This window comes from Lupinus angustifolius, unplaced genomic scaffold (genome assembly GCF_001865875.1).
Source record: "Lupinus angustifolius cultivar Tanjil unplaced genomic scaffold, LupAngTanjil_v1.0 Scaffold_16_126, whole genome shotgun sequence".
Taxonomy (NCBI): Eukaryota; Viridiplantae; Streptophyta; class Magnoliopsida; order Fabales; family Fabaceae; genus Lupinus; species Lupinus angustifolius.
Window position 1 is genome coordinate 1 of NW_017718973.1, and position 15480 is coordinate 15480.

Sequence of the window (15480 nt, forward strand, 5' to 3'; positions counted from 1 at the left end):
TTATAACTTCTAATTTTATCTTTACAAGCGTGTTGACAAGCATTACCATGTCTGTCAACCCGCTTTCCTATTGTTTGTAATGTATATTCTACATATTAAGTTGTATTATTTATTGTACTTTGCAGTTGAATATATATTCGTTTGAGATAATTGTTCAATCTTAAAGAAAGGATACATATACAATTGTGTTCATCAAGAATAGAGTCTTGATATCTTCACTTAATTTTATTTTCTAGCGTGTTGGCAGGTACTATTGTGTCTGTCAACCCGCTTTCATATTGTTTTTGACGTGTAGTTTGGATGTTTTAAATGTCAAATATTCACATACTCTTTACTCAATGACATTCATTGTGACCAATGCAATATATTTCATGCATTCCTATTTTTTAATTTAATGGATATACATTGTGACCAATGCAATAGATTTACTCAATAGATTTTAATTAATTAGATAAAAAAATCACTTTTATATGTACAATACACATTATAAACGATAGAAAATTGGGTTGACAGATCCGGTTGTGTCTGTTAACTCGCTAGAAAATAAAATTAAGTGAAGATATCAAGACTCTATTCTTGATGAACACAATTGTATATGTATCCTTTCTTTAAGATTGGACAATTACCTCAAACGAATATATATTCAACTGCAAATTACAATATATAATACAACTTAATATGTAGAATACACATTATAAACAATAGGAAAGCGGGTTGACAGGCACAGTAGTATCTGTCAACACGCTAGTATTATATAATGTAACAACTGCATATTAATGTTTCTTAATATAATGGCTGCATTATAACTGTGTGCGGAAGAAGTTAATTTGCTAAGTGATTTATTGATTTTATATTAAATAAATTTTAAAATAACGTACATGACCAACAAAATTTACATAACGAAATGAAAATATTAATTAACTAAATTTTAAAATAACACACATGAAAAATAAATGTTTCATAACGTAATTAAGATATTAATCAAGAAAATATTGATTATACGTTTATATCTATAATGAGCAATGTCTAATTAAGGAATCACAAATATTTATAAATATGTATAATACTTAATTATATAAAAGGTAATATGAAATACTAATAAATCATAACAAATATGTATTCCTCAATGTTAGAACTCATTATGAACATATTTTGTTTAGTTTAGGTATGATTCTAATATTGAAATGTTACTGTTGTAGTATTCAAATAGTAACTATAAGAAATATAATAAATGATTATAAAATTATATTTATAATAAACATGATCTAAAATTAAGGAATCGAAAATAACTTTGGTTAGAATTGTACTAATATTTGAACTAGTCATTTTCCTAAGATTGCTATTTTATTTTAGTTATAAGACATTATTTATTAGCTAAAACTATAGTTGATACTTTCAGAACTAATAAAGGAAAATTTAAAATCATAAACATATATATTAAAATTTATAAATTTTCTTTGTTACAATTGTACAGTTACAAGTCTTTTTTTACAATTCAAATTTTATGAAAATATATTATTACACTGTTACAATTCAAATATTATAATTATTGTACTTTTATATTATATATCGTTATATAATGATTGTACTTTAATATTATATAATGTAACAACTACATATTAATATTTCTTAATGTAATGGCTGCATTGTAACTGTGTGTATGTAAGAAGTTAATTTGATAAACATTTTATTGATTTTATATTAAATAAATTTTAAAATAACATACATGATTAATAAATGATTCATAACGTAGTGAAAATATTAATTAAATAAATTTTAAAATAACATACATGAACAATAAATGTTTCATAACATAATGAAAATATTAATCAAAAAAATATTGATTTTACATTTATCTATACTATTAATAAAGGGAAAACACAAAATAACTACTCATCACGGTGTAATTTGTGTTTTCCTATTTTGCCCTCAATATCTTTTTATTTCTACCAAAAAACCATATAATATTATTTTCTTATTTAATCCTTGTTATCTTTTTATTTTAAAAGTGTATTTAAAAAATTGAATATTAGGCCAATTGAATAAATTCAACCGTAAATTTAGCGCAAAAAATTATATTTGAATTTATAAAATACGAACTATACATTACAAATGATAAGAAAGCGTTGACAAGCACGACAGTGCATGTCAACACGCTAGTATCTATAATGAGCAATGTCTAAAATTAAGGAATCAGAAATAACTTTAATTTGAATTATACTAATATTTGAATTAGCCATTTTCCTAATATTGTTATTCTATTTTATGTGCAAAATATCAAATTATTTATTAGCTAAAAATACAGTTGGTACTTTCAGAATTATTAGAAGAAAATTTAAAATTACAAACATATATATTAAAATTTATAAATTTCATGGTTACAATTCTACGGTTACAATTCCTTTTTTCTAATTTGAATTTTACTAAAATATATTATTACACTGTTGCAATTCAAATATTATAATGATTTCACTTTAATATTATCTAACATTATGTAATAATTGACCAATAAATGTTTCATAACGTAGTGAAAATATTAATTAAGCACATTTGCACACAACATAAAATCTCTCTCCTCAAATAAATGCAAATAATAACATACCTTAAATTGCATAATTTTTCATCATATAAGATTTGATTCAATTACAGTTGTGATCTTGAATCAATTTTCTAATTGATCAAATTGAAAGTCATAAGTGCAATATAATACAAACTAAACTATTTAATAAAAAAATATAATCTTAAATCAATATACAAATCTTTATATATCACAAAATGACATTAAACACAAGAAAAAATATATTATCACAAAATGTATACTTTTAAATTTAAAAGTATAGGTTGATTTTACACAAAATGTATACTTTTAAATTTAAATGTATACTTTTAAACAATTATTTATTTACAAATTGAAAGGAAAATAATCAAAATACCAAATTGTTAAGGGCTATTATCTTTTTTCTTCCTCTGTATCATCTATCGTTGTCGATGCTATTTTCAACAATTATATTACAACCTGGTAAAGACAATTCATATGCTCTTTGTTAAAATAATGATTATTTTTAGAAAATTCTACAAACAAAATATTAGATACAACAATGCTGCAAATATGTGAACCAACAATAAGAGACATCAAGGGTGAAATGAAATGAAATGGAAGAAGAATACGAACCAAGAATATAAAAAACTATATTACAACCTGGTATAGACAATCCATATGCTCTTTGTTAAAATAATGATTACTGAATATGAACCAAGAAGATAAAAAATTGGTGGAAGATAAGAAAAGTGATGAAATGAGGGAGTAAAAAGTAGAGAGGTGATTCCATGCTTTAGAATAAAATGTGAGAGGAAGATATGGAAGAATAGAAAAAAGTGTGAGAGAAAGATAATGAACTATTATGTTAAATTGAAACAAATAGTAAAGACAATTTTTCATCTTATGTGAGAGGTGAGGTTGCACAATAAGAGGTAGAGAACTTTTTAGAGGAAAATTTTGCAAAAGGTATTGACTTGTGTCACTTGCTAATATGACAAGAGTTGGTATTGACATGTGTCCATTGCTAATGTGACAAGAGTTTTTTTTGTTAAATAGTAGATAGATAGATGTGTGTTTTAGAATGTTTTATTTGTGAGTTGCAAATCTTAGTCAGAATAATAGAATTAATTAGATAATGTATAAATAATTAATATAGCTTAGAAATTAAAAAAGATAAAAATGTGAGAAATGAGTTCTATACACATGAAAGTAATACATTCATTTTTATTTTTTTTGAAGATTCAATTATAATTAACAAGAATTTCTAACTTCTTCAAACTTTCACTCACTTACCTCAGTCACATATCACAAGAAATATGGGTTGGCCACATTCTTTTGTTTCAGCATTTGCCGAAGAAAAACATCATCTCTTGAAATACAAATGATTGGAAGTTACATTAGCATCGACTGTAGAACAATAATGTCTTTATTTTTATTATATGTTTGTCCTTATTCATTTAAATTTAATCTTATCACTATTTATGTGTGTCAACCTTATATTAGTCACAATAATCTTTAATTTTTTCTTCTCATTCTCTTATTATGATAATCAACTAATTCTAGGTATACATGTTCATTGTCCATATAACATTTTAAACCCTTCAAAGTATAACATTTTTATCACTCTTGCATGTTTAATTTATATATGTCTTTACTTTCTGCCATTTTTATTCAAATAAATTTTATGCATCTATAGTTTTTGTATACATAAAAAATTATCAGATTAATATTGTTATTTGGCGTACACTTTAGAAGTTGAAATTATTAAGCATGATTGTCTTTGAACATCTTTTATTTCATTTTCTAAAAATTAAAGAGTTATTAGTTACACATTAAAAGCGAAATTATTAGGCATTGTTGTTCTTGAATGTCTTTTATTTCATTTTCTAAAAATTAAACATTTGTTCTCCATATTTAATTGCACTAAAATTGTCCATGTTCCCCAATTCCAATTAAATGTAAAGCCTACAATATTTCTCCTGTCAATCTGGACGTTAAAGAGGAAAAAATGTGAATGAAATATTTTTAAACTATTATATTATTTTAAAATTCCTTATTGCAAACAATTTTTTACATAATAATAGTGATAGAGCATATATACTTTTCTATACAATCAACATATTTTCCACTGCCATAACAATATATTGTTGAGTTGATTTTACTCTTTGACCTTTTAGTTTAGGATTTGATTAATGATTATGTTTTGAGATTGAATTTATCTTTAATCTTTACTATTTTGTAACAATCAAAATATTAAAGTAATTGGTGTATATATTAAAGTTGATCTTATTTCCATTTTCAATTGAATACATGTTTTTCAATTTCAATTTAAATACACATTATTATTTTCCAACAACATTAATGAATGGGAATATGCATGGTGTGCATCTCATTTCTTTCTTTGTGTAAAATAGTAATATTATGAAATAACAATTACAAAAAACAATAATTATTTTAGAGGTTACAAGACAAAATATTAAAGGCAAACAAAGTTAAGATAATCAAAATTATTTTCAAACATATTTGATGTTTAGACGATTACTGATTTACAATTATATATGAAAACTAAATTTGCGTTGGAGAAATGTTACTAATTTATTTTTAGTATCTATGCTATTAAAATTTCAAAAGTTTGAAATCATTATATATGGATTTAAAAATCAAATGACTATTACAACTAAAATATAATAATATCTATTTCATAATTATATAACATATAAGAAATTCAATATTAGAAAAACTAATAAATATTTCATGTGTTACACATATTTTTCAAATGTACAAAAAAATAAAAAACAAGTGTATAAAAAATAAAATTAATGATATAAAATAAAGATACAAAATGTTAATTTATTCAAACAAAATTTAATTTAAAAGTAGTTACTAACTAGAAAATAAAAAATAAGTAATATAAAATAAATATAATACTAAAAATAAAATATGAATAAAGAATATATCCAGAGATTATTTCTCTTTTATGTAGTTAAGTTTATGAGTTTAGTTTTTATGCATTATCAATATAAAGAGATGATAAAAATGAATTTCTTAGTGTTTTTTCAGGAATCAACTTTAACTCTATAAATTATTGTTTTTCTTTTAATCATTAATTAATTTAGAAATAAACTATTAATTTAGGTATGCTCATTCACAATTAGCTTTAACTCTATGACAAGAAATAAACTGGGTAATTGTGTTTCCAATATATTATATATTTGATGCTTACACAATTATGGGTCTGCAATTATGAAAATTAAATTTGCGTTAGAAAAATGTTCCTAATTTATTTTTACCATCATTTCTAGTCAAATTTCAAAATTTTGAACCCATTATATTTGGATTTAAAAATCAAATGACTATTACAACTGAAATATAATCATATATATTTCATAATTATGTAATATCTAAGAAATTCAATGTAAGAAAAACTACCAAATATTTCTTGTATTAAACATATTTTTCAAATTTAGAAAAATATGTATAAAAAAATAAGCGCGTAAAAATAAAAATAATGGTATAAAACGAAGATAAAAAATGTTAATTTATTCAAACAAAAATTTAATTAAAAATATTTACTAACTAGAAAATAAAAATAAGTAAAATTATAAAATTATACAATATAAAAATAAAATATAAATAGAGAATGTCTCAATAGATTACTTATCTTTTATGTAGTTTTTATACATTATCAATATAATTTTTTTTCTCCCTGACAACTAATTGTATATCATTCAATATATGACTTATATAGTAATTACGATTGTAAAAAATATATAATGAGTCAATACATATTCATTGACATTATAAAATATATTTATATTATTTGTACATTTGACTAAATATAAAACGAGAATAATAAAAAAGGTAGCACTAAATCAATGAAAAAAGATTTAAAAAGACAAAAAAAGAAATAAGACATTATGGAATTGATTATGAATATGATGATGGTTTATAAAGAGGTTGGGTTGGGATGCTAACAGTGTTATAAAAACCGGTTCATGTTGGTCGTTTAATCGGTGAACCGGTCTCAGTACCGGTACAGTACTATAATTATACTGGTCATGCAATCATACTTGTTAAAACCGATCAAAACCAGTCATACCTGCCGATTTTCAATTGAACCGTAACGGTCATACCTACCAGTTTTTATTTAAAATTAATTTTTTAATGAAATTGAAAAAAATATTGATTTTTTATGGATTTTTCAACATTAATAATAATATATTATATTTTTATATCTAATTTCGCCAGTATGTGGTTTAATTAGTGAACCACCGGTTGAACCGCTGTACTACTATACCAGTACTCTAACCGGTTGGATAACCGGTACGGTATTAACAACACTGGATACTAATGAGAATATGAGAATTATGTTTAAGGTTTTAACATGGGCATGTTAATTGCAATAAATTCAAATAAATAAAATACAATTTCAATAAATTCAATTTCAATAAAGGTACGACAATATTTTTTGATAAATTCAATTTTAGTAACAAATGTCTATTTTTGCTTCAACTCATATATTTTTAATATTTATATTGTATTGTTAAATTAATACATGACTCTATTTAACTAATACCTTAAGTTTTTCATTTAATTGTAACTCTTAAATACATATTTCACTGCCAACACTAAGCAATCTGTGCGAATTGCACAAGTATAATGCTAGTTCATATTAAAAGGATCTTTTTGGAGCTAGGATTGGAACAAGTGTCTAACCTAGAATAAATGGCTCATATTTTAAATTGGACATACGAAGAAAAAAATAGAGTGGTAGAGAAAGGGACCATATGATTTTGCCACCACTTACCATCATTTAAAAGTCATGTTGTAGTTATGATCTCAACACTAATGTATTTTACAGTACATTTAAATTATTTTATCATCTAAGGTTGCATTAGATTTACAGGACGAAAAAAGGGTAAAAAAATCAATTTCTATAAACGACACTTATTGAGAGGTGCAGTCATATATCTTGAAATGGGTTAATTCATTATCTAAAAGGTAAAGAAGAAATATCATTCATAGTACAAAAAATTACTTTATTTTAGTCTCCATCAATCACTACCCTAACATAATAGGTCATTCTGGGAAAGGATTTTAAAATAAAATTGTAGGATTGATTCAAGCAAATGGAGTCATATTAGTAAAAGGGAAAATCAACATACAACAAAAGCATATTATATGGAGATGACGTGTTAACAAGACCACCATGTTAAACAATAGACAATTACAAGGTTATGTTCTTAAAGGACCACATCTCGTCTTACAAAAATGTATTTTACATTCCATCATTTATTTATTAATTATTATTAACTCTCATCAAAAGTAGTACAAATCAATGGTTAATGATGTACCGATAGTATAAAAACTGTCGGTATATAAATTTTAAACTTTTTTTTTAATATATAAAAGGAATTTTATTGAAAGTACCAGAAGTATTTGAATGAGAGTACTTCAAAAGGCTTACCCAACAATAACTAACTCACAGTAGACAAAAATGTACCACAAATTACAGATAAGAACACCTATTTTACATTGAACATCTATATGCCATAAGCAACAATTTCACGTGCAATAGCATTAAAGACATGGTTACTGTATGAGTTTGATATACTATCATTGTATCATTCATAATTCATATTTAATTATATTGACTTTTAGAAAAAGTAATACAAATAAATGAGGATGATGTATATAAATCTTTACAATGACACTGCATAAATATAACACTACCAAAGACATATAAACAAATCTTTGATATATAGATAACTTATAAATAAGATGGAAGATGATTTAATTTTGTTGATGATTGTTACTTGTATTGAGAGAAAAATTGCTAAAAAGTTTGATATAGATTCAATTATTGATGAGTTTTATGATATGAAGAGAAGAATTATTCAAGTTTGATAAATGTACTAACTTTTTTGAAAAAAGAAAAAAAAAATGTATACATCAATAATGTAAGAGTTTTTAAACATCCACATTTATTTTTAATAATTATTGACTCTTAAATAAAAGTAATATAAATGAATTATATATAATGTCTATATATAAATTTTTATACCGTCAGTACATAAATGTTATATTTTTTTTAACAATCTACTAATGTTTCAAATTTTAATTTATCATATTATTGAACCGTCTTTACTAGGATAACCCATAATTTAATGGATTTAATATGTATGCCACTAGTAAGGTTTAAAATTTGGGAGATGTAACCATCAACCCCAAAAATGATTAGTTCCTTATCAAAAAGTACCTTTTTGATAGGACAAAAAAATTATATCTTTCATAAAACTTATTCAAGTTTGAGTTCAATGTTTTATGTAATATAATGTTTATTGGTTATTTAGATGTCAAAAATTATATACAACTTGCAAGTGCAGATTATATACAACTTGCAGTTTTGCAGCTGTTCCACCACGTGAGAGTCTGACAAAGGAGAAATCAATATGTTTTCTTCATTATCATTTCCGATAATAGAGAAGATTTGAACTCTTATTTTTAATATATTTGACAATATATTTAACTAATTTAGGAAACATATGTTAGAAATTGCTTCTTTTTTGTAAAAATCATGTTGATGGGTAGGTATGTATTCCCCACTTTATAATGTAAAGTCATGAATAAATTGGTTATGCCTTTTGATCATATTTTGAGTGAAGGAAAAGAACAAAAAAACTAAACAAGACAATGAACCTTCATAACTACAAAATTTCGCCTACAAATAAGTAGTGATTTGGATTGTTTAGTTTTAAAAATATTTGTATAGAAAATGATTAAATATAATATATGTCATAATTTTAGTGGCCACAAAGAAAATAACTTATCTTCTTAATATCAAGAGAGAATAAAATATTTCCTCATACCATGAGATAATTTATCTCCTCCAGTGAATAAAAGTATGACATATATACTATTTTATTTAGTTTTAGAAATATTTTTATAGAAAATGATTAAATATAACACAAGTCATGATTTTAGTGGTCACAAAGAGATGATTTATCTCTTATACCAGAATATATTTTATTCTCTTGTGGTTAATTAGTTTAGTTTTGGAATTATCAGAGTATTAGTAGGTTTGTATATTAGAGTACCAAATGGCTTTTTTCACATGACTGATCCATATTTTTATGGTAATTTTTTAAGAAGAAATTATTTTTAAAAATTAAAGTAAATTTGTTTTTTTAGAATATGGCCAAACACAAAATAATTTAATTTTAATTTCTTAAAGGAAACTCGGAATAACTTATGATTTTATGCAAATTGTTTTTGCAAAAAGTCCTTCTGGAAAATTATCTTTTTAGAAGTGCTAATATAACAAAATACCCTTGATTAATACAAGCTTTAGCATTGAACATGAAAAATATCTTATTTTACAATACAAATGAAACAGATTTTCTTTAAATACTTTTGCATAGTTTTTTTATAATAAGAAGGGGGTGAAGCCCAAATTTTTCCTTTTTTTTTTAAATATTCTTAGTCCAAACATATTTTCAAATGTTGCTATTCACACAATAGGTCCTAATGAATCTCAAAATAGATAAAAAGATCAAAAGTTTGATTTCTAAAAATAATATTTATTCATAATCACAATTACCCATCCAAAATATTTTTAGTATTCCATAGTCATACGTATGAGTGAGAAATATTATTGGTTATAGAGGAAATATCACAATCACAATAGTGTTAATCTTCATTGATAGGTTTTGTAGACCTTCTGCACCATCATCCTTATCAATAATGGCCATTCGTCTTGGTCTTGGTGGAATCTGATATTTTTTTCCATTTTATGGTTGTGATTTGTGGTTGTAGGAGAACTCATCCTAAAATCTGATCCCCTCCATAACTCTTGCATATATATCAGAAAAAATGTTGTCACATTTCTCATAGTAAGGGGAATGAGATTCTCTATCCTCAAGATTATTATGTCATCGTATTTCTAATCAATCAGTATCTTTCAAATAATATAAAAATATTAATTTATGTTTTTACAAAATAATCTTTTTAATTAAATGACATTTTTTATTAGATCGGAACATGAATTGGTCAGGATGATGGTTCCAGGAGATCATCAATGTGCATATATAGTAAGGTATCAGGAGAGTAAATATTGGTAGATGGATGAGTTGTTTTATGGATTAAAAATGGAGAAAGTGATGTATACAATGATATTATAAGAGTTTTTATATTGTCAATGCATCATTTACCATTCATTTTTAATTGTCATTGACTCTTAGATAAAAATAATACAAATGAATAGTGAATGATATATTGATTAAGTATAAATCTTTATATTGTCGGTGGATAAATATTACACTTCAGGTTTTTCTATTTGGCTTACATATAATTAACATTAGAGAAAGTTACATAAAAACTGTATACAACATGTCATATTTAGAAACATTTATATTTATTTTTATATATTTTGTGTTATTATTTATAACTAAATCTTAGTCATAATTAAAATTTTAATATATTATCTTGTTATATATGTTTTTACCAAAATCATTCTCTTGAAATAATTATCTACAATTGAGAATAAGTATGACTTACTGCACAGTAAGTTTTGAAATCTACTTACTAGTTATCACCGTAACAATGTGTACTAATTTCTTCTTTTTTCCTTTGCATGCACATTTTAAGATCAAGGAATATACTTTTATCTCATTGCTATCACTTTATATTGCCTTGACAACATTGTCCTATATAAAATATCGTGTTATGCTTAGCAAATTTCTAAACGGATCTTTTACCAAAAATTCAATAATTGATTGATACTGAAAGATGACCGTTCAGAGAGATAGTGACATATGACATTAAAAAATAATTAATAATGTAATTTTAAAATTTTTTAAATAATTTTTTCTCATCAATCTAATATGTAATTATATAGACCGTCCGGTACTCGAAAAGATCTCGGTCTCAAATGAACTTATTAAGTGTTAAAGTTATATAAATGGAGCAATGCTAAGCCTTCATCTTCACAAACATTACACTTGCTTGAACTTCTCTACTTTGTTATCTTACCCAAAAAAACCAATATCAAAGAAAAAGACATAAATGGAGTTGCATGATAATACCCAAAAGCCTCATATTGTATGTGTGCCATTCCCAGCACAGGGTCATGTAAACCCTTTCATGCAATTATCCAAACTCCTTCATTACAATGGTTTCCACATAACATTTGTGAACACTGAATTCAACCATAGGCGTTTGGTTAAGTCTCTTGGACAAGATTATGTGAAGGGTTTGCCAGATTTTCAATTTGAGACCATACCTGATGGTTTGCCATACTCAGATATTGATGCAACACAAGATGTTCCAGTTTTGTGTGATGCAACTACGAAACATTGTTATGAACCATTCAAAGAGCTTGTAAAGAAGCTGAATTCTTCAAATGAAGTTCCTTCAGTTAGTTACATAATTGCTGATGGGATTATGGGTTTTGCTGGAAAGGTGGCTAAGGAATTTGGCATACCAGAGCTTCAGTTTTGGACAGCTTCAGTGTGTGGCTTTCAGGGATATTTGCAGTATGATGAACTTGTTAGGAAGGGCATTCTTCCATTCAAAGGTGACCTCAAAAATTAATCATATGCAAATTTAAAATAATATCATATTATCAAAATATGGATAAGGATCTATTGTCTTAAATCATATTCTAAATTATGTCTCGGACTAATAAAAATATATCATATTAATTAAAAAAATTAAATACTCATTATTTTTCTATTTTTACTTCAATATTATTGGTTTGAAACATAATTTAAGACATTATTTAAAACAACTTATCATTTTTACTAAATCGGTCATTGAGCCAGAGTCATGCACTCAAGAGAGCAAGTCCGAATCCCCTTCATCTTCTATTGAAAGCGGGGGAACTTCTTCTTCAATTGGCACTTCGAAGTGCCTCACGTTGGGGATCGGTGTGGGGAACTTCCACCGGTTCTGAACTGGAGCCAGCGGGTTCTAAATGCCCCCCCTGACGGTTAAAAAAGTGGTTAACCATCTCGAAAAAATTCATATCGTCCACCCAAAAAACGTGACTCAACTACAACCAACTAACTCACCTTTTCCCTATCGAAAGGGGAGAAGGTAGCCCAATAAGCATCGAAGTGAACAAAGAGTGAGAGACTTCTCGTACCATAATATGTTCATTTCTTCTATAGGAAATGCTATTTGCTTTGTAAGAAGAAGAATCCACTTCTATGAAATGAAAGAGTTTCGCCCCAGCTCGGCTCTATCATGATTGGGCTCAAATACGGTCATGTCTCAACGGGTTTAAGGTCAGATTCGGATTTAAAAATTAGATCTGATTAATATTTAGGGTCGGGTAGAGGACAAATATCACTCGGCCCAAACCTGTCTTATTGTTACATATTCTTCATGTTTGTATATGTTTCTATTTAATTATATATAGAGTAATGACATATTTTTTTGTTGAAAGTATTATTGATTCTCTAATTTTTCAGCATATATACATATTAACAATCTATATATATATATATATATATATTGTAATAATAAATGAGAAGACTTTAACTAAAATGAATATATATTATATTTAATCGAGTTTAGGTTCGGGTTGAAAGGTTGACCCGATCGATATTCAAGGTCGGGTTAATTTCAGGTTTAAGGTCGGATTCAATTTCAAAAAATAATCAATCAACATTTAAAATTAGGTAATGGACAAACCTTATCCAATTCAACTATACTCATGCTGCATAGAAGATTTGGTGTGTTATGAGTTTATATATGTGATATCATATACCACAGTTACCATGTTGCTAATAACTTTAAGGAAAAATGTTTTTATTTTACCTCAAAATATTTGTTATACATCAAATTTTTTACAACTCTCGAGCCAACTTTTTGGGTAATAAAAAAGTAAACAAAAGTAATAAAGATATTGTTTTGAGTCTTTATTTCTTTTCTAATTAAATAAGTTGTGTAGCCAACTTTTGACACAGTTACCATTTGTTGAAGATTTGTTAAAATGGAGTTTACAGCCTAGTTCAATGCCGAATTATTTTTTCAACTTAAATTTAGCTAAATTAGAGTTCATGACTTTTGAGCAGGTTAACGAATTCAAATTTATGCTACTCGTCAATGTAAATATAAAGGTCTACAAGATGTAGATGAATTATACATGTAGATAAAGTTTGAGAATTTTAATAATAAACGTAGCTACTAATTAATGTTCATATTGTAATGATTGTCTATACGTATATGTATGTTTAGGAAGTGACTTAGGTTAGAATCTTCTTAACGTGAGAACGAGAATGAATAGTATGTATCATTGAATCTTATATAAATTGTCAAGGTTAAAAGATAAACACATATGACTTTTTTATTTGAATTAGTTTTTATACCATAGTTGTTTCTACTTGGGTCACTCTCATGTATATATACATAATCGAGTCAAATTGTATTCGACTCAAGCTCAACTTGTTTTTTACAAGCTCAATTTTTAGCTCATATTTAACTTGTTTGGTTCATAAACCAAGTTTATCGTGCTAAGTGATAAGTTAAGTTTTAAACAATATTGAGTTTGTTTGGTTCATTGTCAGCTTTATCTATATGTAATATGTTTCAGAGGGTGGAAATCAATGAGTACTGATTTAATTCACTATGATCAAATTTTCAGATGAAAACTTTTCTACCGATGGCACATTGGAGACAAGTCTAGATTGGATCTCAGGAATGAAAGATATGAGACTCAAGGACATTCCAAGCTTTATTAGAGTCACCAATCTAGATGATATAATGTTTAATTTCTTGGGTTCTGAGGCACAAAATTGCTTGAAATCTTCTTCAATCATCATTAACACATTCCAAGAATTGGAAACTGAAGTCCTTCAAGTCCTAATGAGCAAAAACCCAAACATATATCCCATAGGCCCACTTCACTTACTTGGTAAGCATTTCCCTAATAAAAGCTTCAAATCAAATGGGTCAAGTTTTTGGAAAAATGACCCAAAATGCATGCAATGGCTAGACCAATGGGAACCTTCTTCAGTCATATATGTTAACTATGGAAGTATAACTGTGATGACTAAGGATCACTTAAATGAATTTGCATGGGGACTAGCAAATAGTAACCTACCATTTTTATGGATAACGAGGCCAGATTTGGTGAAAAATGAAGAATCTATAGGTTTGGCACAAGAGTTCTTAGATGAGGTTAAGGATAGAGGATATATAACAAGTTGGTGTATTCAAGAACAAGTACTAGCTCATCCATCAATTGGAGTATTTCTAACTCATTGTGGTTGGAATTCAACAATTGAAGGTATAAGTGAAGGGGTACCTATGATTGGTTGGCCTTTTTTTGCTGAACAACAAACAAATTGTAGGTATATAAGCAAAACATGGGGAATAGGTGTGGATATTAATGAAGATGTGAAAAGAGAGGAAGTAACAAAACTTGTTAAGGATATGGTAAAAGGAGAAAGAGGGAAAGAAATAAGAGAAAAGTGTTTGGAGTGGAAAAAGAAAGCAATAGAAGCTAGTGATATAGGAGGCTCATCTTACAATAATTTCTATAGATTGATAAATGAGACTCTTCATTACCATGCTGCTTATAATCCTTCATCAGATAGCCAAGTCTAGGCTTTTAATTAAAGAAGTGTGTTAATGGAATAAGGCTACTACCTCGTGGTTATATGAAGGGTAAATGCTGCAACTTGTCAAAATTATAGGGTTGGTGTATTGAATGAGAAAAAATGAATGAGTAAATGTATTGTATTGTATTAATAAAAGTGTGAATGATGAAGTTGTGATTATTTTTTTATTCAAAATATATGACATTAACTTCTATTTGTACTAGTATTAGACTTCTAATTAAAGAAAACAAATTATATAATAAAGTAATTTCATTTTAAGAGATCTTCTGGAAAATTCCAGCAAATGTAATAGGGAATGGATCCACTTACTGGAAG

General features: G+C 26.2%; 1 protein-coding gene across 1 annotated transcript; it reads left to right on the forward strand.

Annotated features, from left to right (window-relative positions):
- The first annotated feature begins 11522 nt into the window (after positions 1–11522).
- LOC109338015 (7-deoxyloganetin glucosyltransferase-like) lies at positions 11523–15220 on the forward strand. Its single transcript, XM_019575142.1, has 2 exons — positions 11523–12113; positions 14187–15220. Exons 1-2 carry the CDS (start codon positions 11603–11605, stop codon positions 15149–15151), a joined length of 1476 nt encoding a protein of 491 aa, XP_019430687.1. The 5' UTR covers positions 11523–11602; the 3' UTR covers positions 15152–15220.
- The last annotated feature ends 260 nt before the right edge of the window (positions 15221–15480 follow it).

Bases quoted from the DNA above. Each gene is read 5' to 3' on its own strand.
- LOC109338015 (XM_019575142.1), top strand. From the start codon at position 11,603: ATGGAGTTGCATGATAATACCCAAAAGCCTCATATTGTATGTGTGCCA. The intron at 12,114-14,186 runs GTGACCTCAAAA...TCAAATTTTCAG, and splicing joins GGGCATTCTTCCATTCAAAG to ATGAAAACTTTTCTACCGAT.